General features: G+C 38.4%; 1 protein-coding gene and 1 pseudogene across 1 annotated transcript in view; both read left to right on the forward strand.

Moving 5' to 3' along the window:
* The window catches only part of HDAC9 (histone deacetylase 9), a 277,705-nt gene that overhangs the window by 247,108 nt on the left and 7,604 nt on the right, over positions 1 to 22,993 (forward strand). The window contains exons 12-14 of the mRNA XM_070726525.1: positions 3,541 to 3,657; positions 4,133 to 4,343; positions 6,128 to 6,345. Coding sequence (XP_070582626.1) covers positions 3,541 to 3,657; positions 4,133 to 4,343; positions 6,128 to 6,345 — 546 coding nt within the window. The remainder of the gene's footprint in view (positions 1 to 3,540; positions 3,658 to 4,132; positions 4,344 to 6,127; positions 6,346 to 22,993) is intronic.
* LOC139153101 (seipin pseudogene) lies at positions 17,830 to 19,020 on the forward strand (annotated as a pseudogene).

Raw genomic sequence — 22,993 nt, forward strand, 5'->3', positions numbered from 1 at the left:
GACGCCAGTCTACACAGCTGGGATGCACATGCTCAGTTGATGGTGTTTCAGAACAAATGGTCCCCGAGAGAGACCCTGTACCCCATAACAGACTAGAGTTCTGCACAGTCTACCTGGAGCTCAAACAGCAGAAGCATCTGGCTGGTCAGCACGTCTTGGTATTTACAGACTGTGGCTACAATGACCCACATAAATGGCAGGGGGAGGTACATGTCCTGCTATCTAATGGACAAGGCCAGAACCATAGGTCTCTGGCTGGAATACCACCTTCTATCCCTCTTAACACAGCATATCATATCTTTGGGACCACCAGGATTGGCTCAGCGGTACCACCACCAACCAGAAAGAATGGAGCCTCCACTCACCCCTCTTCCAGGACCTGGTAAGTCGGTTCAATCTACCAGTGATGGACTTCTTCCTAGGAACCCAACCTAGGACCTCTCAAAGGTTCTCCTGTTACTGATGAGTGCCCCCTATGAGCCCTTGAGGACCACTTTGCTTTGCCATCTTATCATTCCTAGTGGCAATTACCTCTGCTCGGAGGATCTCTGACTTGCAGACTTATCTGTTAGGAGGAATATCTGTATATTTCATTCTGATTGGGTGATTCTCCATCACGACCCCACATTTATCCGAAAAAATAAACTCTTATTTTCACAGAGCCAAGGATGTTTTCCTGCCCAATTTTTACCCTAACCCTTCCCACTCTTTATAGAGACACTGGCAGAAGCTTAATGTTAGGAGTGCCCTGAAGATCTACCTCAAGCACACTTCCACTCAGTATAGAACAGCGGTATTTTTCATATTTTTTCAAGCCACTTCCTTGTGGCCAAAGGTGTCCTCCTCCACCCTGGAACAGTGGCTGCATAGCATAATATGAAGGCTTATGACCTGCAGTCCTTGCCATGACCAACCAGAGTGACAGCTCACTCAGCTTGTAATGCTGCTATGATGGCTGTGTGGTCCACTCAAGCGTCCACTGAGGAGGTCTATCAGGCAGCCAATTGGGCCTCCCCAATTCCCTTTATTCGCCATTACAAAATTGACGCTTTTGCATTGGCTGAGACAGTGTTTGGTCGCATGGTGCCACAGACTGGGGAAGTCCCCCACCCCGAGTCTGCGGAGAGAGGTGGCATACAAATCTAATAAATAATAATAAATAATAAAGTCATCCAGACTTAGCCCTCCCAATGGACAGACTGCTTTGGTTTGTCCCATTCTTGGAGATTAGCTCCACCCACAATGGAGAAGGGACGTTGGTCTTATCTGATATGCCTCTTCTCATAGGGTGGAGCTAACCTCCAATCCCACCCAAAGTTAGTCTGGTCTGGCCTTCGGGGCATCAAATTGTTATTTTCTATTTTGTTGACTTTGGGAGCTACATGCCAAGTCTGACCGTCGTCCTTTGTCAAAGAGGGGGAATTGAGACAGGAGGATGAAGATATCAATTTGTCATACTTAGTCCTCATTGGCTAAAGGGACGGTACTATCCCATTCTTGCTCCACCCTACAAGAAGAGGCTTATCAGGTAAAAACCACAGTGCTTTTGTTTTCTTTTTCTATTCAAGAAAACAAAATGTATGGCTCCTTACCATTCACAAGCCATGTGACGTTTCCTGGACCAACTGACCATAGAGGATAACCATTTATTCCATGGATATTGCTATGCTGCTCTTTACACCATATTAGAAAGCTATTAGAAACATTACTGTCAAGAAACTATGATTTCTTTTGAATTAAACACATACCAAATGGATAGTACCAAGTGTATTTTTAATGATAAAATGATTTTCAATGATATGCTTTAATGACACATGAATCTTCGGAGAAGGGTGGCATACAAATCTAATAAATAATAATAATAATAATAATAATAATAATAATAAGCTATAAATATTAGTTTTAAATATAAATAATGATATATTTCTATATCTTCGCATTTAAAAATACATTAAATAATATATGTAAAAATATATACATAAATTATTGTGAAAAATAAAGAAATATAGCTTAAAATTATTCAATACACAATGTATTCAATAAAAAACAGTTCACAAATGAATATGCCACTTGCATGTTTCCAACATCTATAAAATATAAATAGCATTTCACATAGAATTATTATTGTCACGTCCCAGCATGTAATTTGTGTATATATTGCCATTGTTTCCATTTTATTTTCATGTGCAGTTGACTAAAAATATTTTACACTGCTTCATGTTTTCAGTACAATTCTAATAGATGACTTACATAGACAATTTCTTTATGATGTCAATGATACGTTTAGTCTCCAAACAAACTCTATAGGAAGGTTATGTTTTGGAATAACATCCTGTGTTTTTGTGCTGTTCAATTCTTTACTGATGGTCTGAGGTTGTATTGTATTAACTCTAGGTATTTTCCAACGTTAATTGATATCCCAGGTTTGTCCAGAGGAAAATCTACAGCTCTACACAACATGCTTGACAAGTTATTATATTTATTTTAGTCAAAGATTGAGTGCACAGGATCCCTCATAGAGGTGGTCTATTATTGGAGTGCCATATGCTTTTTGTTTGGGAAGAAAGCAGTCCCTGTGTCATACTGTTACAAAGGGTATTCTTTTTCAAGGATGTTGTTCCCTTGAGGACCATATCATGCCAGAGTTCCAAAGTCCAGTAAGACCTTTTGCAACTCTTATTGTGTAAAAAAAAAAAAAAAAAACTGGGAAGGAGGGAAGAGTTAAACAATAACAACAAAAAAGGTAATTCTAGAAGGTATAGTAGACCACATGTTGAAGAACATGAATTTCAGAGAAGGAAAGGGCAAAATTAACATTTTCATTAAGAACTTGCAATAACTATCAGGAAAGCTTGCCCAGAAAAGCAAGTTTCATGCTTTATCTAATGTAGAGTGACATACTACTTAAAAACTGATTACATATAGTAAATATCGTGTTAAATCATGAAAGGACATGTTATATTAACTCAGATATATAGGAAGAAAAATAGTAATATTTTATTGAATTTCAATATTTTAGTTGATATCCAAAATTAAGGAGCCATATACTTTATAAGCTCTATTGAAAGAATTGGAACCAAATAACCAATGCACAATACTATATAGGTTTAGATAAATAGTGTTAGCATTGTAGATGAAGAAGAGAAAATGGCAATCCCCAGCTAATGTCAGAACTGCAGAATTTATTATCCCCCAGCCACATTCAGCACATCAGGTGCCAACAAAATACTTGGCAACTCTGCTAGGTTTTGCTGTTCCATGGAAGCAGAATGAACAAAAGCTAATGTAACATAATTAACTTATTAAGGTATCACAGTCCAGATATATTGGTGATCAAGTCAGAATTTCAAGTAGGCTGTAATTCTTCATTCTATGTTACAATGGCTTGAAATCACTAACCATGTGTTCTAAGAATTGTGACACAAAGTTTTTCATTATCAGGATTTCAATGGAATACCACTAGTGTGAAAGAGAAACCATTTTTTCTTGTTTGTCCAACAAAAGCCAAACACAATCTTCTCTTTTAAAAATTTTCTTCAGATTCGACAACACTGCATTCTTGTCAATGAAGAACCAATGAACTTTTTGAATCTCTATGCATCTCCTTCTTTACCTAACATCACTTTAGGACTTCCGGCAGTACAACCACCACTCACAGTAAGTGACTGATTTGGGAGTACTTTTGCTGACTTTAGTTAGAATACTCTCAAGACGTATTTCAGGACAGAGTTAAAGTAATACAGAATGATTTCAAAGAAAAAAAAAAGTACTATTGAAATAGAGAGTCTTTATTTTACATTTTCCCTCAATAATTTTGTTGTTATTTCAAGTAAAGAAACAAAATATCATAGATCTATTAATTTTTAATTTATGTATATGCCAAAGCAATTTAATCCCACTTTTTGTATTTATCTTTTACCAGCTTTTTTGTCTGATGAGTAAATTTGGTAAATTGATACAAATATGAAATGCTAAATGACAAGAAGGGCTGAAGATGCCTTTTTACCTGCCATAGCTCTACATTAACTTGTGCCATGGAAATAATTAAATTTTTAGAAGAACTTTTTGCTCAGTTTTTAAACGTGTAATTTGGAAGTTTTCTTTTTAAACATTTTCTTCGTTTGCTCTGTAGGTATCATCACCATTTGCGGAAAAACAAAAGAATGAGATGCAGTCAAGCAAGCAAGGAGTACCCATCTCTAATCAGCCCAGGGGGACTATCAGTTCACTATCAAGTCCTCAGCCCATTGTTCCAGAGGGAAAGCCAAACTATAGCCATCAGGCTATCTTGCAACATTTGTTATTGAAGGAAAAAATGAGGCAGAAAAAACTTCTACCCACAAGTAATTGAATTATTGGAAAAAGACTTTATTTTTAACCACAAGTTCAATTGTAGAGAAAAATAGGAAGTTGCCTTGAACTAGCTCAACATCTACTATCTCAAGGATAAACAATCTTCAGTTCAGAGTTTCCCTGCACAATTTAAATTGCGTAAAATATTTTCCCAAGCCAAAGAACTATCACCAGATAATTTCTAATATATATTAATTTTCAGGATCAGCAGTCTGGTTATTCAAATCTTTTAGAAGAAATACAAAGGACAGAAGTATGAAGTTTTTACATTTTATTTATCAGGATTCTGCTTTCATTAAACTCATTAACTTTTATATTCAGGTTTTTTTTAATATTAGTGTAATCACTATGTAATTATTTCTATCATTTCTATCATTTCTAATTTAGACTAAATCAAATGTTACTGTTATATATTTTTTTAAAAAGGAACATAAATAGTAATACTGAATTAATAAATAGCTATTTTCTACCTTAGGCAAATTGGTTCCAGTTTGATTCCGACTGTCCAAATCATAGATTTGACTTGCTGGTTTTATTCAGAAAATCAATTCAATATCCAGATTTATGGCCCATTTTATGCAAATTAATTTTAGCACTAAAACCAAGTGTGTATATGTGCAGTTTCTATGATAAATACTAAATTCAGATACTAAATTCAGTGTGATGTTTGCAGTAAATTGTCTCTTTAGTTTGAAAGAAACATGTACATTGGTGATTCAAATATCACACATGCTTAATTCTATATCTAATTACTATATTTTTCAGAGTATAAGATGTACCTTCCCCCTCCCCCCAAAAGAGAGTGGAAATGTCAGTGCATCCTATATACCAAATGCAGCCATTTTTGCTGTCCTGAAGCCAGAGAGTTCTTGAGTGCTGGGGAATGGCAAAAAATGCCCACTTTTGTGAAAAATGGGCCCTTTTTTGCCTGTTCCCCCCTGCAAAAAATGGTTGGGGAAAGGACCTGGGGAGCCTGCAGACAGCTCTTGGGTGCTGCAGAATGGCAAAAATGCCCATTTTGTTGAAAAATGGGCCATTTCCCCCCATCAACTTGTTTTGCAAAAAATGGGTTGGGGAAAGGTCTGGGGAGCCTGCAGCGTGCTCCTGGGGACTGGGGGAAGGCAAAAATTCCTCAATTTTTGTGAAAAAACAGGCAAAAAATGGCCCACTTTTGTACAAAAATAGGGGCATTTTTGTACATCTCCCAGCACCCAAGAGCTGTCTGCAGGTTCCCCAGACCCTTTGCAGACCCTTTGCCCACCCAATTTTTGTGAAAAAATGGGCAAAAAATGGCCTGTTTTCCCACAAAAAAATAGGGCTTCTTTTTCTTCTAATTACTCCATCTAGCATGACTGAAGGAGGAATTCTGGGAGTTGAAGTCCACTAGTCTTAAAGCTGTTTGTAAAAAGCTTTGCAAAAACAAACTTTGAAGTTTGTAAAAAATGTACATGATTGTAAAATGTATACATGTTTGTAAAACGTGTTCTGCTATTTATTTTATTAAATAATAATATATTGCATTTGGTTCTGAGTCCTTTGGGATTGGGCGGCATGGAAGTCAAATTAATAAATAAAATAAACACTGGTCTAGATAAAATAAATAAAAAGTAATAAATAATAATAAATTCTTTTTTCCTTGTTTCCACCTCTAAAATCTAGGCGCATCTTATACTCTGAAAAATAGTTAGTTAGTTCAGTTTTATGAAAAATGATAACAATAGTCTTACATTTCATTTGCTTTTCTTTTGATGAGAGATATGTTGTTGAACTGCAGGTACGGGGCCTCTTCATCCACAGTCCCCATTGGCAACCAATGAAAGTGTCTCACCTGGCCTAAGAGCTGCACATAAGTTACCTCGACATAGGCCACTAAACAGAACCCAGTCTGCTCCCCTCCCTCAGAGTACCTTGGCTCAACTTGTCATTCAACAACAGCATCAGCAATTTCTGGAGAAACAGAAACAGTATCAGCAGCAAATTCACATGAACAAAGTAAGTTTTTATGAATGCAGTACATAACAGAGTGCAGTAATAAATATATATTCAAGACAAAAATGGCTAGATATAAGTTCAGCTTAGAGTAGAGGTACTTTTACACAATTTTAAAAAAATCATTGGCAAGTATTAGAATTTTCTCTGAGTGTGATTATATAAAAGTATTTTGGCTTAATGATATAAATATATTAATGAACCTCTTCTGCAACCTTCCTTTTCTGTCTGCAAGTGCTTTTGAAAACAGAGCAAAACTCAATTAACCATCGCTTTCTATTTCATCTAAACAAGAAAATTACAATTGTTAGTATTGAAACAAGCCAGTATTTCAAATTGCATTAATGAAAGAATTATGCTTTATATTCATGCATGCAAGTGGGAAGGATGGGAACAGTAATCTAAGGCTAATTTATAGTTCCTTATTAAGTTTATTATTTTATTTATTTTATTACTTAGATTTGTATGCTGCCCCTCTCCGAAGACTCGGCGTTCATAAATAACTTATGTATTTTCTAAACAGACCATTATGCATAATGTTACATAACAGAAACAGTTATTTTAATTGACAACATAAAACTAACACCTGGAAATTAACAAGTAGTCCCATTCTAAAATGTAGTAACTCATTCTCACTACATTTAGGCCTATACAATTTCTGTTACAATTAAAAAGATTCCAAGTAGTTAATGATCAGAATGGTTATTCATTGTAATCATTTATCTATTCTATAATTATTTTATGTTATATTTTTGAATGACTGAATATTTTGTAAAGTATTTTATACATCTACTTCATGGTTTTAACACCATATGTTTATTCCTATAGGAATTTAATTAAGCAACTTCTAGGTTTCCTGAGCACACATTTTTTTTTGGGGGGGGGGGGGGAGATAGAAGATATACTGTAATCATATGATAAAAATAATTTCAAAATATATTACATCCACCCCTTCCCCTGAGCTGCTGCTTATCTTAGGTTATCTTCCATTCCTATTATTTTATGTTCTTAAAATTCCCAATCAAATTAGAAACACAACTTGAATTTTAACTATACAGAGGTTTGATTATTAAATCTCATTTTAATTAGGAAAAATGATGACTAGAGAACTTCAAAGTTTAGATCTGATCCTTGCACGTTAACCTCTTTCAACTTGGATGTTTTGATTACTCAACTTCAATTCTACTAGGCTTTTCATTTACTATGTGTTCCATATGTTTAATCAAGATGGCATAGGTATATCTTGAATCTCCTAGGTTTTCAATATATTTTGCTATTGTGCAGTTGCTTAAAGAAAAGCAATCTTTTATTACCATTTGAAAGACAAACCTTTCTGATATTTTTCTCAAGGAATACAGCATAATGATTAGCTGCATTTCATGTTTTTCCATAAAAATGTTTTAAATTGATATTGGTATGTTTTCAGGCATATTGTATGCCGCCCCGAGTCTTCGGAGAGGGGCAGCATACAAATCTAATCAATTAAATTAAATTAAATTAATATTATTATTTCTTATATATTAATCAATTAAGATCATTATTATCATCATCCAAACAAATGTAGGATAAAAACTTCTTTATTGAAGGTTTTGGTCTGCATTGTGACCAACCATGATAGTCTAGTGAAAGAATAAAATAGAATAGAATGAACAGAATAGAATAGGATAGGATAGAATAGAATACTTTATTAGCCAAGTGTGATTGGACACACAAGGAATTTGTCTTTTGTGCTTATGCTCTCAATGTACATAAAAAAATACATTATCAGAATCATAAGATACAATGCTTAGTGATAGTCATAGGTTACTAATAAGCAATGAAATCATACTAGGAAACAAACAATATAAATTGTAAAGATACGAACAACATGGTTATAGTCATAAGTGGTAAGAGAGTGGTAACAGTCTTAGTAAATAATTTGACAGTATTGTGGGAATTAGTTGTTTAGCAGAATGATGGGATTTGGGAGAAAACTTTTCTGACCAAAGCTTCCTGAGACAGTAACAATCACATGCTTAGTCCCCAAACTCTTCTTTTTATTTCAATGGCTGTGAATTATGTTCATTCACAACCAGTAATAAATCCCAAGCAGTTTATAAATAGTCCGACAGAAGTCTGCCACAGTCTTTCAGGATAAGTCTGATAACTTTATTGCCAATTATCTTGGCAAGGTCAAAGGGAGCACAAAGACAAAATGGAGCTTCAGAGTTAAACCGACCAGAATGAACAAAGTTTATTTATTTAATTATTTAATTATTTAATTATTTATTTGATTTTTATGCCACCCTTCTCCTTAGACTCAGGGCGGCTTACAACATGTTAGCAATAGCACTTTTTAACAGAGCAAGGCTATTGCCCCCACAATCCGGGTCCTCATTTTACCCACCTTGGAAGGATGGAAGGTTGAGTCAACCTTGAGCCGGTGATGAGATTTGAACCGCTGACCTTCAGATCTACAGTCAGCTTCAGTGGCCTGCAGTACAGCACTCTACCTGCTGCACCACCCCTTTGTGTCTCTTTTATTTCTTATGGGAGGGGCCATCATCTCCAAGCCTTTCTGAGTGGCCCTTTTTGTCTTAATTGCTCTTGCCTTCTGGAGGTCTACGCATGCATAAACTGGGAACAGTCTCATCCTTTTCCTCTGCCTTGCTGATGTCAGCCTCCTCACTGTTTGATTCTGCTGCCAGTTCTGTAGGCTGCTGGTGGACCACAACACTTTCCTTGTGTCTAGTTGTTTTAGTGGGAACTGCCCTATAGCATCATTTTGAGCCAGACGTTGAAACAATTTAACTCCAGGATATGAGGAGTCTTAGATATTTCCATAGTCCTCTTTTTGACTTGTGCATTATACAAGCACTCAATAGAAAGCAGGTTGGTAGCAATTGTTTTTTCTGCAGTGAAGTCTGAATCATCCAGTGAAGTCTGTGTCTGTCTTCTTTGGCTGTAGAGCCAAACCAGACAGCTACAGAGGTGCATATGACAGACTCTATGCACCTCTACAGAGGTGCATATGACAGACTCTAGAATTCCTCTGTAGAACTGAATGAGCAGCTCTTAGGGCAGTTTGAGCTTTCTGGGTTGGCACAGAAAGAACATTCTTTGTTATGCTTTTCTGATGACTTCTTTGATGTTAGATGTCCACTTTAAGTCTTGACATATGATAAACGTAGAAACTTGAAGGTCTTTACTGTTGATACTGTGTTGTCTAGTATTGTAAGAGGTAGTAGCATAGGAAGATTTCTCCTAAAATCTACCACCATTTCTATGTTTTTGAGTGTATTTAGTTCAAAATTGTTCTGGTTCCACCACAATGCTAGTTGTTCAACCTCCCATCGTTGTCTTGGATGAGACTTGTCACTGTTGTATCATCTGCAAACTAACAGAGAGATCTTTTGAGATGCAGTCATTCATGTATATAGAGAAGACAATTGGAGAAAGAGTCTCTGGGACTCCTGTACAGGTATCTGGTGTGATTTTGCCTAGCTTCACCTGCTGCTTCCTGTCTGTTAGGAAGGTTATGATCCATTCATAAGTATTTTCAGGTACAGGTAGCTGATTTAATTTAGTTAGAAGAATATCTGAAATGATTTTATTGAATGCTGAGCTGACCTCTACAAAGAAGACCTTTGCATAGGTCTTTGGGAATTCAAGATGTTGTAGGATTAGTGCAGGGTCATATTATTAGACTGTCTATAGTCAACCTTTTCCCATTTCTAAGAAGTTTAAAAGGGGCATGCATAAGCACACCATTGTGACAGTTTCCCTGTCCTATTGTCGTATTGTCCTCTTTTATCATTCCTTTTTTTACGTACATTATGTTTGTACTACTACTACTATCCTAGACATGTTTGACAAACCAACCAACCAACCAACCAACCAACCAACCAACCAACCAACCAACCAACCAACCAATAAATCATTTGTTGATCTTTTTGCTTGAATAGATAGTCTAACAGCGAATCCATTATTTTTTTCAGGTGGGCCAATATTAGCCTTTCAAATGTTTTCATAACTACAGATGTTAGTTCCTTGATGGAGGATTTCTTCACAACTGCAAAGTTGATGGATACGTTACTGTTTTCTTATCAAGAATTGAGGGAGAATGACTTAAATAGGCTGCTTCTATATCTAAATGAAGACTAGAATATGAATCTTCCCAGCCTTAATCCAAATTAACTTAATCCAGTTCTTTAACCACTATATAAACAGACATTCATTGCCATATACAGTAATCTAGAAATGAAACATGATCTGCTAAATGCAAAATAATATCTCCTGGTTTTTATAGTTCTAAGCAGGAAGCCAAAGTAGTTCTAATAATGAATCCCACCATATTCTATTAATAAAAACTGGGAAAACTAAAGTACAGTGATCCCCCGATTATCGCGAGGGTTCCGTTCCAAGACCCCTTGCGATAATCGTAAACTCGCGATGTAGCGGCACGGAAGTAAAAACACCATCTGCGCATGCGCGTCCTGTTTTCCATGGCCGCACATGCGCAGATGGTGGAGTTTGCGTGTGGGCGGCGGGGAAGACCCCTTCGGCCGCCCAACAGCTGATCTGCTCCGCAGCGCGGCAGCAGCGAGGAGCCGAAGATGGGGTTTCCCCGTTGCCCAAGCAACGGGAAAACCCCAAGATCGCTTGCCGCTTGCCCGTTCGCCCGCCCGCCCGGCTGCTCACTTGCAGCAGCTGAGTCCTGACGCCAGACGGCAAAGGCGAACTTCCGCGTTTGGCTTCGGGACTCAGCTGGGAAGCGGCGCTGGGGTTTCCCCACCGCCCACGCAAACTCCTCGCTGCCGTTCGCCCGCCCACGCCGTTCGCTCGCGCCGCTTCCCAGCTGAGTCCTGAAGCCAGACGGCAAAGGCGAACTTCCGCGTTTGGCTTCGGGACTCAGCTGGGAAGCGGCGCTGGGGTCTTACTGGCCGCCCACGCAAAGGGGAAACCCCGGCTCCTCGCTGATGCCCGCCGCTCGCCCTCCCGCCAGCAAGAGGGGGAAGACCCAGGGAAGCCGCCCAGCAGCTGATCTGCCCGGGGAACGCAAACTCCACCATCTACGCATGCGTGGCCATAGAAAAAAGGGGCGCGCATGCGCAGATGGTGTTTTTACTTCCGGGTGGAAAAATCGCGATATAGCGATTAGCAATGATCGAGAACGCGAAACTCGGGGGATCACTGTATATCATTATAGATTTCCTCCAATAAGAATATTTGTTGTATTTTTAATGTTAAAAATTATTTGAATAAATTATATTTCTCTTATAATCAGTTCCAGATTAACTATCACAGCGATTATAATGATAACTACAAAAGCTAACAGAAACCCAAAATAAAGATTTCTCTGCAATATTTCTTCTGTTTAAAAAAAAGGTAAATTGGGCAGCAATTTAGCAATATTTCAATTCAGTGAAAGAAAAAAAACCCAGATAGTTTCTTCTGTTATTTCTGTCAGTTTTTGATGTAGGAAACAGTATCCTTTCTCACTGGAGGTTTATACCTATGGGATGCAATAAAGTGACCTTCTCAAAACATTTTAGCTAAAATGCAAATTTTGACATCTCATCAAGAAGTCAGCAGAGAGTCTTGCCCTCACTTTCTGAAAAATTGATGTGTGGAAACCTGAACTCAGCTTCCTATTTATAGATACTTTGCTGTTGCCAGATTTAATATAATTCTATCAAGATGACAGCTTGTTTCCTTCTAGAGTCCTTTGATCATAATTTTTAGAACTCCATTCTGCCCAATAAAAGGAACAGGATTCTGGCAGTTCCAGTTAAACAAATTGACACAAGTATCAAAAGACACTGCAGAACTTTTACTGTTTCAAGTATCTCAGATGTAAAAGATGCCATTCCCATTCACACCATGTACACTAGACTATTTTCAGTCATTTGAAATATTAAAAATAAAATCTGCCAGGTCCCATATTTTCTTTCCCCAGGAGCCAGCTATTTCCCCAAAATAAACTTTCAAGCAGTCATTACTTTACTACTTTAATAACTAGCATTAAGGGTCATACTGCCTCTGATGTAGGGCAGGGGTCCCAACCTTCTGGACCTTGGGGACCACTACATTCATAATTTTAAATCCCGCAGTCCACTAATATGAATCCAGCACACCACTTGCTGAAGCCCCTGGATTCCCAGTGACAGGATGTGGTCCTCCGGGCATTCTCTCCCTCTCTCTTTATCTTTTTCCTCTTTTCTCTCTCTCCCTCTCTCTCTCCCTCTTTGTCTTTTTCTCATCTCCCTTTCTCTCTATCTCTTTCTCTCTCCCCCTTATCTCTCTCTCTCCTGCTCTCTTTCTCTCTCCCCCCTCTCTCTTTCTCTCATCTCTCACACATCTCCCCTCTTTCTCTCATCTCTGTCCCCCCTCTCATTCTTTCTCTCTCTCTCTCTCATCTTTCTCTCCCCCCTCTACGTCTCATCTATTTCTATGTTTCCCTGACATATCTCTCATTTCCCTCTCTCTTTTCTCTATTTCTCCCCTCTCTCTTCCTCTCGTTTCTCTCTCTCTCTCTCTTTCCTTTCTCCTTCTACCCCTCTCTCATCTCTCCCCCTCTGTCTCTCTCTCATCTCTTTTTCTCTTTCCCCCTCTCTTTCCCTTTCTCTCATCTCTCCCGTTCTCTTATTCTTTCCCTCTCTCATCTCCCCCCTCTCATTTCTTTCTCTGTCCATCTCTCTTTCATCTCTCTCTCTCCCCTTCTCTCTTTCTCTATCTGTCTATCTGTATCTCTCTCTCGTTCTGATTCTCCAGTGCTCTCTGTGGCCTTTGTTGGTGCTGGATGTTCGCTACTGTTCTGGAATTGGGAACAAGTCTTCATCCCTGCTCTTCCATTCTCAGAGCAGGTGAGAAGTGATTGGGAGGGGAGGGCAAGGGGAGGTCCAGCCATTGCTGGGTTCAGCCAATAGGAAGACACAGCAAGGGAGAAGAACAAGCCGCAGGTTGCTGATCACTGTTGCTTCAATCCACTTGCACACACACACCCCTTTGCACCATTACCTCATTCCAGCCAGTGAAGGCTGTGCTACAAAGTTGCAAGTTTCATGTAACTCCCTCTGTGGTGGAGATTTTCAACCCCACCATGAGCTGCTTGGCCGTTCCTCTATTCTAGAACTCTAGTCACAGGAGCAGCTCCTTCACCCGGATGCACCACAGGCCACCAAAATTTTCTCATGGACCACTGGTCCATGGGACCAGTTGGTTGGTAACCTGTGATCTAGGCATAAAATATAGGCAGTATGACTAAGAACCCTTAGTTGTTATTTCGTCATTTTAAAAAAATTGAGAGCCATCTGTAATCTTATGATTGAAACTAGATGTTCTGTGCAAAGATAAGTTTCTTTTTCATTTGCTAAAATCATACCATTCAGCCCAGTGCCATTTATAAACTTTCATTATTTTTGTCAGGATGATGAAAGCATTAACTTACCTCAAGCCCCAGCCCTTGCTATGTGTCATGGAAAAAAGTGAAATATCCTAGCACACTCTGATCCCTTAGTCTCTCTCGCAATTAATTCTGATTCAGATTCACCTTCACAGATTGTGAGAAAAAGAAAAAAAGTACTGTAATATTTTATTCACTTTCTTTCACATCATTACCCAATTTAAATCCTGATATAACCTTTCTAACTATTAATTTTGTAGCTACAAATTTCCATTGTTGTAAATTTTAAAGTTGTATGCTATGCACCAGGGGTCTCCAAACTTTTTACACAGGGGGCCAGTTCACTGTCCCTCAGACTGTTGGAGGGCCGGAATATAAAAAACCTGCGGTTTTCTTTTCTTTTTTTTAAAATAATTTTATTGGTTTTTCTTAATAAACAAACTCACATACAAACATTAAACATAAAGTGGGGGTGCATTTCCCCCGCTTCTCTTGAAAGTATAAATTCAAATACAGAAAAAGAATACATGATTGAATATATGTTAAGTATTAAAAAGTCTAATAAATTTGGGTTAAAATTTTCAAAATCTTAAGTATTATGCATATATAAAGTAAGTTTCTTAATATATTGCTTATACGTAGACTGATATATTGATCTAGATACCAGAAGGATAAAACTTCTTATATTTTTAATAAAAGTAAAAATCTGTTAAGTACTCTAATTACTACTAATCCAACAAAAATGATAGGTAAAATATATAAATTTCTCATTGCTCATAAAAATATAGAGTTGACTTTAAAAGATACTATGATAAGATGGTGCAGAAATATTGGCAAGGAAATAGATATAGATACTTGGGAGAAAGTTTGGATTAATAACTGGAAAATGACTAAATCAGTCTCATTAAAAGAAAATCAAATCAAAATGTTTTATAGGTGGCATCTCCCACCAAATAGGATAGCAAAAATGTTTCCTAAAACATCCCCACTATGCTGGAAATGCAAGAATGAAATAGGAACTTATTACCATCAATGGTGGACATGTGGTAAAGCTAAAATATATTGGAAGATGATAGAGAAAATAATAAAAGAAATAGTAAAGCAAGATATAGAAAATACCCCGGAATTTTATCTATTAGGAATTACCAATCAGACTTATAAGAAAGAAATTCTTTATTTAATTATACATATACTAACTGCGGCTAGAATAATATATGCGCAAAATTGGAAGGGGGAAGAAATCCCCAAGGAAGAAGAAGTTATAGCTAAAATATTAGATTGCGCTGAAATGGACATGATGACAAGACGATTAAATGATCAAGAAGATACTAAATTCTATAAAACATGGAACAATGTTTATAAATGGATAGATAAGAGAAAATAAGATATGTAAATTTATTTTTAGTTAATCTTTTGAATTTGTTTTTACCTAGGCGATAATAATGTTAACACTAGTTTAAATCTATTTCTTGATGATTATGGTATAGTAGTCTATGTATAAGTAACATATCAACATACTAAGAATTTTGGTTTATATACGTATAATAGATAAAATTAGTTTAAATGTATTGTTTGATGATTATGGTATATTAGTTTACATTTAAGCAATATATAAAGAATTTTGGTTTATACACGTATAGTAGTTAAAATTAGATTAAATGTATTGTTTGATGATTATGAAAAACCTGCGGTTTTCTTAATGCCGCCGCCTTGAGGGAGGAGGAGGAGGAAGTGAAGTGGAGCAAGTCCCCAACTCCTTGCCGGGTTTTCTCTTTCTTTCTTTCTCTCTTTCTTCCTTCCTCTCCTTTTTTTTTCTCTCTCTCTCACTCTCTCTCATTTTCTTTCTCTTTCTCTCACTCACTTTCTTTGTATCTCTCCCACTTCCTTTCTCTCTCCCTCTCTATTCCTTTCTTTCTTTCTCTTTCTCTCTGTCCCTCTTTCTCTCTCTTTCTCTCTCTCTCACTCATTCTCTTTCTATTTCTCCCTCTTCCTTTCTCTCTCTATCTCTCCCTCTTTATTTCTTTCTCTCTCTCTTGATTTCTTTCTCTCTCACACTCACTCTATCTCTCCAATGCCAGGCTCCAGGTAAAATCTCGTGTGCTGCCGCGGGCCGGATAAATTGCTTCACCGGGCCGTATCCGGCCCCCGGGCCGTAGTTTGGGGACCGCTGCTATGCACCCTTGAATTGAGAGAAAAATTTGAATGAAAGATCTCCAGCATGTATTTCTCTCCCTACCCACCCCAGAGCCACACACTGATTATATTCTCAATCAGTATTTATAGAATTCCAATATTCTTTTGCTGATCTATTTCTATCAGTTCTGTATCACATGAAATTAAAAATTATATTCTGAATCAACTGAAATTTATACATTGTCTGCAAAGGCAAAAAGACCTAGTCTAGATTACTAAAAACTATTTTTTACTTCCTGATGTTTCTCTATTAGAGTTGAATCCAGGACAACTATAAATTATTCACTTATAATTATTCATTATTCAAAGGGAGTACAGTTACTTAATACCAAGATCTACTTGGTTTTTTAAAAAAAATCTAGATGAATCCATTTCCCTAGCCAGAACACCTCATTTGATCAAATTAACTGCCAATTTATTTGTCTTTGTCTATCTCAAACACCTACCTGAATTCTACAATAAAATAAGAGGCAGAGTTGAGTTTCAGCCATAATTTGAGAGCACTTCAGTAAAACTTCAAGCAAATCTACTTTTTTTATAAAATACAAATATGAAACCTAGTCCTCCTGCTGTGATATAGACTAGAGCAAACATAAATCTAGAGAAGATATTTATCACACATGCCTATAAAATAGGTGCCAAACACAAATAGTTGTTCTTGACACAGCAGCTAAAGTTACAACCTATGACTTCTTTTTGAAAAATTGTTTTTATTATGCAATTTTCTTCGTTATACATAACCTTTTCATTTCTGCACCAGTAATGTACTGTCTGTATCACACCTCTTTTAAATACACAAAGTTTTATACACACTATAATTATAAAGATTTTTCTCATAATATGAGAATATAATAGTGTATTCTTCCCTTCTAATTGCCCTATACTATTTAATACATAATAAAATATAATTTAATAATAATATTGCTGATGGAATTAATGTGTGTGTATGTGTATGTATGTATGTATGTATGTATGTATGTATATAAACAATAAAGTATGCAAAAATATGTTACACATACAGACTGTCGGCTATAAAAAAATAAATTTACTGCCTTGGAAATGGCTCTGGGTTGGGGCGAGTGGCAAAAGGAAGCATTAAGCTCCTCCCATATTTGGGTATACCAGGGTGATTCAACAGAAAAAACATATAACACTCCCCTGGTACAAAGCTGAAAGGATGAGATTCTGCAGCCTAGAGGTTAATTCTCTGCCTTAGAGTCTGCAGGATCAAATCCCAGTGAGAGTATAGCTAGCTGATGAGGCCACAACAAGGCCGAAATAGATCTATACTAGTCTCCCTTCTAGGGGTTCCTAAAATTACAGCCTATGACTTCTTGTTATGAAAATGCCTTGAGTAAATTGCAAAAATCCATCCTCAAGATTTTAATAACATTCAGATCTGTAGAGCTATACCAAAGTGTTAGAATGGTGTGGCAGATTCCTAATCTTTGAATGAACTGCAATATTACAGTGTGGTATGAAACTCTTAATTGTAGAGAAACAGCGCTGCTGGAAGTAATTCAGGAACCTTCTGAGCCTTAGGGACCGGAGTCTAAAAATAATCTATTTTCTTAAGAGGAGGGGACGCAGGGCTCCCTCTCCAATCCAGCATGTTCAGCCTGGTTTTCTCATGAAGCCAAAACCACTTTCTGAAAACCGCAATGCACCAGCGTACCATCTTCCATCCAGTCCTTTTTGCCTGCGTGAAAAGGACTTCCAGATTACAATGACAACAATGCTTTAATTATTTTTTAAATTCACTTCTTTGACATGTAAGGAACATCTGGTTACATTTGCTCTGCTTTTTCTGTGGTGCCGAAACACAGAAGGTTGTTGCTTGGGGTAGTAGGTTAACTCCTTCTCCCAACATATTGACTTGCTGTCCTTGGATCCTGCACCAACCCACGATCATGTCGGAGGTCAGTCCCAGACCATTCTTGGTGTGGATCCAAGAAGTGGCCGCCTTGCTTATGTTGCGAGTGCGTCACACGGTCCTGTAGATGGCCATTTTGTTCTGTATGCTTCTCCTTCTCTTCTGGGTCTCCATTTTCCTCTACGTCAGTTTCTATTACTCCTACATGCTGACGGTCAGTTACATCAGTCCCATGCACTATTAATTCAGGATAGATTGTGGTCAACCTGGACCTGAACTCTGCTCCTTTCCTGTTGCCAACATTTCATTCACCAAGGACAGCCGAGACCAGGTTCTCATGTACAACCTAACCAAATGTCCCTGGAGTTGGAATTACCCAAATTGCCAGTCAACCAGAATCTTGGCATGTTCATGGTGGTTATTTCTTGTTACACCAAAGGTGGCCACATCATTTATTCTTCTGCTTAGGCTGCCATGTTTCACTATTGTTTGGGATTATTACAGATGCTCGCTTTCTCCGGCCTGTTCCTTGCTGGTTTTACAGAACAGAAACAAACTGTGGGTGTTTAACTGTATTCCAACTACAAAGAAGATTCATGTATTCCCACCATTGGAGCAGTGATTGAAATCCAAACCACTAGAATCCAGATTTATGGGGCACACCTGAGAATTCATGTGCATTTCACTGATTTGGGGTATCTCCTCTACAATTTCCCCGTGACTTCGGCCATTTTGGGGTAGCCAGTAACTTCATGTTCCTCAGCATCATTGTCCTCTTCAGCTACCTGCAATGGATCTGAGACAGCTTGTAACACTCTCCATACAGATCTTGGGCGGGGAGAAATCTGAACCAATGCAAACCTTGGATGATTCACATCAACAAGTTGTATTTCCTAAAGGAAGAGTCAATGTAGAAGAAGACATTTCTCTGCAGTAGCCAGAAGCTATCGGAGTTGCCAAAGGACAAAAATTGTCCAAAGTTGAGTCTACAATGGAGGTGAAGAAAAGCAGGCTCGAAAAATCCCATTTAGGAGCGGAATCCGGCATGGCCACTGGCTCAAACGAAGAGGTCAAATATGACACTCTGGACGAGATAATGTTGCTTACCAAGGTCAACCTTTCTGCCCCTTCGTCTGAGGGGAATACTTTGGGTCTGCTTCCCCCTTTGTCCCTGGTGCTCACCCTCACCTCAGAAGTTCACCAGAGAAGTACTTGTTCCAGTTCCTGATCGGGCATGGGATCGAGTCCTGCCAGGAATTTCTACGTTACGCTCTCGGTAGCCCACCCACAGGCCTTGCACTTCCTGAGAGCTTGTATTTTTACTTCTTGCTTATGTTTTCATTCCAATCCCTTCTCCTCACAATACAAAAACACTGTAAGTTAAATAAAAGTTGAAAAGTGAGTGGGGGGAAAAAAGAAGGAAACTCTTAATTGTAAAGAAGTCAAGTTTATCAATAAATAATTGTTCCATATTGTAATTCACATGATTCTTAATCACCTATTCTAGATACTTTTGAGTTATTATAGCAATATTTGCTTTGGTATTGCTATTTTTATAACATTTTAATTTATACTTAATGAAGACAATTTCTCTAAATGGGTTTTATTCAATTCTTCCAGGTTCAAAGAAGAAAAATCTATATGTTTTCATAATTTAAATAAACAACTGCTTACTGCCAGAAGTGATTAAATGCATGGATGGATCTGTACATAATATTGCTTTTAGCTAAACTGACTAGTATAAATTATGTCACTTAGGAATTTGTCATGCGTTTTTGATATTTTGCCCAGAGCATGCAACCTAATTTATCTCTACAGTCCTTTATTTTGCTCCTATTAGTTTGTCCTTTTGGGTCTTTTATTCTTTGAATATCTACATAGCTATATAATCTCAAGAACAGCAGGAAAGTTTATATTTTATGAAGGCTAACATTTGGGGCAAAAGTTTGTGAGGGTTTATCTGTATTCTGCATTCAGTAGCCATTTTATTTCTATTTTCATGTTGAGAAAAAATTATCTCCTTCTTCTCTTTCTATGTCTCCCCCACATTGCCATTGTTTAGAACAGGGATGTCAAGCACGATTTCATTGAGGGCCACATCAGAATTATGTTTGATCTTGGGGACCAGGTGAGTGTGACCAGGTTAGGCATGGCCAGCTTGGTGTCACTTGTGTCAGGGGCACCTGTGATGGCGAAGTGCTATGCTTCTCCTCCTTTCTCACATCCTAGTTTAGTAATACAGTGATCCCTCGATTATCGCGGGGGTTACGTTCCAAGACCTCCCGCGATAATCGATTTTCCACGGTATAGTGGTGCGGAAGTAAAAACACCATCTGCGCATGCGCGCCCTTTTTCCATGGCCGTGCATGCGCAGATGGTGGAGCCGGGGAGCGACGAAAGTGCGGAAGCCGACAAAGATTGCTTTGAATGTCGGCTGCCCCCGCCCCCCAGCACCCGCCCGCCCGCCGTTCACCCGCCCACCCGGCCGCTCGCCCGTTCAACCGCCCGTTCACCCGGCCGGCCGGCCGCTCGCCCGTTCACCCGGCCGGCCGGCCGCTCGCTTGCCCGTTCACCCGCCTGCCCGGCCGCTCGAGAGCAAGAGGGGGAGAGATAGAGAACGAGAGAGAAGAAAAGAAAGAGATGAGAGAGGGAGGAAGAGAGTGTGAGAGAGGAAGAAGCAAGATAGAGAAGAGAGAGAGAAAGAAAGATGAGAAAGGAAGGAAGAGAGTGAGAGAGAGGAAGAAAGAGAGAGAGAGAAGAATGGAAGGAAGAGAGAGAGAAATGATAGAAAAAAGGGGAGAAAAGAGAAATGAGAAAATGATTGAAGCAGAGAATGACAGGAAAGAAAGAGAAAGAGACAGAGAAGTGACTCTTGGTGATGACGTATGACATCATCGGGTGGGAAAAACCGTGGTATAGCAAAAAAACTGTGGAGTATTTTTTAATTAATATTTTTTGAAAAACCGTGGTATAGCGTTTCACGAAAATCGAGACCGCGAAAATCGAGGGATCACTGTAATGCTGTCTGTTAACCCTCTCATTTATTGCTTTATAGACATGAAGCAATAAGCTTTCCTTCCTTCCTTCCTTCCTTCCTTCCTTCCCTCCCTCCCTCCTTCCCTCCTTCCTTCCTTCCTTTCTTCCTTTTCTTCTTTTTCTTTCCTTCATCATTTTCCTTTTTTTCTTCTTCCTTTTTCCTTCTTTTTCCTTCCTTGCTTTCTTCCCATCTTTCCTTCTTTTTCTTAGTCTTTCCTTTTTTCCTTTCCCTTGCTCAAATGCAAGGGGAAAAGCACTTCTATTGTTTTGTTCTGCTTTTAGTTTGTTTTGCTAACCCCTCAGGCAGCAGAAATGGAGCTCAGGGAGGTCGTGTGCAGGCCCCCCCCCCGACCTTCATTTTCACTGGCAGAGGCGTTATAGACCAGTCTTTCATTGTTTCCAGGGTAGTGCCATAAGCCAAATCTAAGCATTCTGTGGGCCAGATCTGGACCACGGGCCTTGAATTTGACATCCCAGGCTTAGATGGCATGCAAATTCCTTGTAATTTCTGAGATACAAAAAAATAGAAATGAAATTGTTCACATATTAATGATTGGAAGCTGATTTCTTTTGACTTTTAATAATTTGCAAGCACTGGTTTATAAAGAAAAAATATATAAATTTATAAATTTTAATCCTTAGTCATTAATTCAAATAGTCTATACATTCTTTGTTAAATAATTATCTTTCTAGATCAGGAGACTATAAGCAAATAGCTTGTACATTAGGATTTCTTTATCCTTAGATAAAGGATTTGAATAATTGAATAATTATTTATTTAAAAGTTCAAATGTTTATATTACAACTTCTGGAGACACCTGTCAGGAAATTTATCCTTGGTTCTAAATTTCTTTTCTAAGTTTCCACCCATTCCTTCTTGTTGTATCCTCAGGTGCTTTGGAGAATAGTTTGACTCCCTCTTCTTTGTGGCAACCCCTAAGATATTGGAACACTGCTATTATGTCTCCCCTGGTCCTTCTTTTCATTAAACTAGACATACCCAGTTCTTCATGTGTTTTAGCCTGCAGTCTCCTAATCATCCTTGTTGCTCTTCTCTGCATTATAAAGTGGTATTAACACATCACGTGATCTTGATTCTATTCCTCTGTTAATGCAGCCTAGAATTGTGTTGGATTTTTTATCAGCTGCTGCACACTGCTGGCTCATATTTAAATGGTTGTCCACTAGAATTCCAAGATCCCTTTCATGGCTACTACTGTTGAGCAAGATGCCACATATACTGTACCTGTGCGTCTTGTTTTCTATTATTTCTGTGAGTTGTTCTCAATTGTAAAACGTATCTTAAAATTATGCAATCATATAATATTTGGGGTGTTTTGGGGGTGTTATTCAGTAGGAGCTGAGGCCAATAACCTGACCTACTCTGTCACCTGCCATGTCCCACTATTAGTCATCCATGTCCCACTATTGGTCATATCGGCATTGGTTGCCGATCAGTTTCCGGTCACAATTCAAAGTGTTGGTTATGACCTATAAAGCCCTTCATGGCACCGGACCAGATTACCTCAGGGACCGCCTTCTGCTGCACAAATCCCAGCGACCAGTTAGGTCCCACAGAGTGGATCTTCTCCGGGTCCCGTCAACTAAGCAATGTCGCCTGGCGGGACCCAGGGGAAGAACCTTCTCTGTGGCGGCCACGGCTCTCTGGAACCAACTCCTCCCAGAGATTAGAACTGCCCCCACCCTCCTTGCCTTTCGTAAACAACTTAAAACCCACCTCTGCCGCCAGGCATGGGGGAATTGAGATCCTCTTTCCCCCTAGGCCTTTACAATTCTATGCATGGTATGTATGTATGTATGTTTGGTTTTTATATTAATGGATTTTTAATCATTTCTAATATCAAATTACTATTGTACATTGTTTTATTGTCGCTGTTAGCCACCCCGAGTCTCCGGAAAGGGGTGGCATACAAATCCAATCAATCAATCAATCAATCAATCAATAAATAAATAAATAAATAAATAAATAAATAAATAAATATCAGGCAAATTGAAGACATGTGGACTTCCATGCTGGTTGAGAATTCCACACATCTTATTGGAGTTTTTGGGATTAAGAAACACTGATTTATTTTATGAATACAGTGGTCCCCCGATTATCGTGAGGGTTCCGTTCCAGGACCCCTCGCAATGATCGGTTTTTC

The sequence above is a fragment of the Erythrolamprus reginae genome, chromosome Z, assembly GCF_031021105.1.
Source record: "Erythrolamprus reginae isolate rEryReg1 chromosome Z, rEryReg1.hap1, whole genome shotgun sequence".
NCBI classification, from domain to species: Eukaryota; Metazoa; Chordata; class Lepidosauria; order Squamata; family Dipsadidae; genus Erythrolamprus; species Erythrolamprus reginae.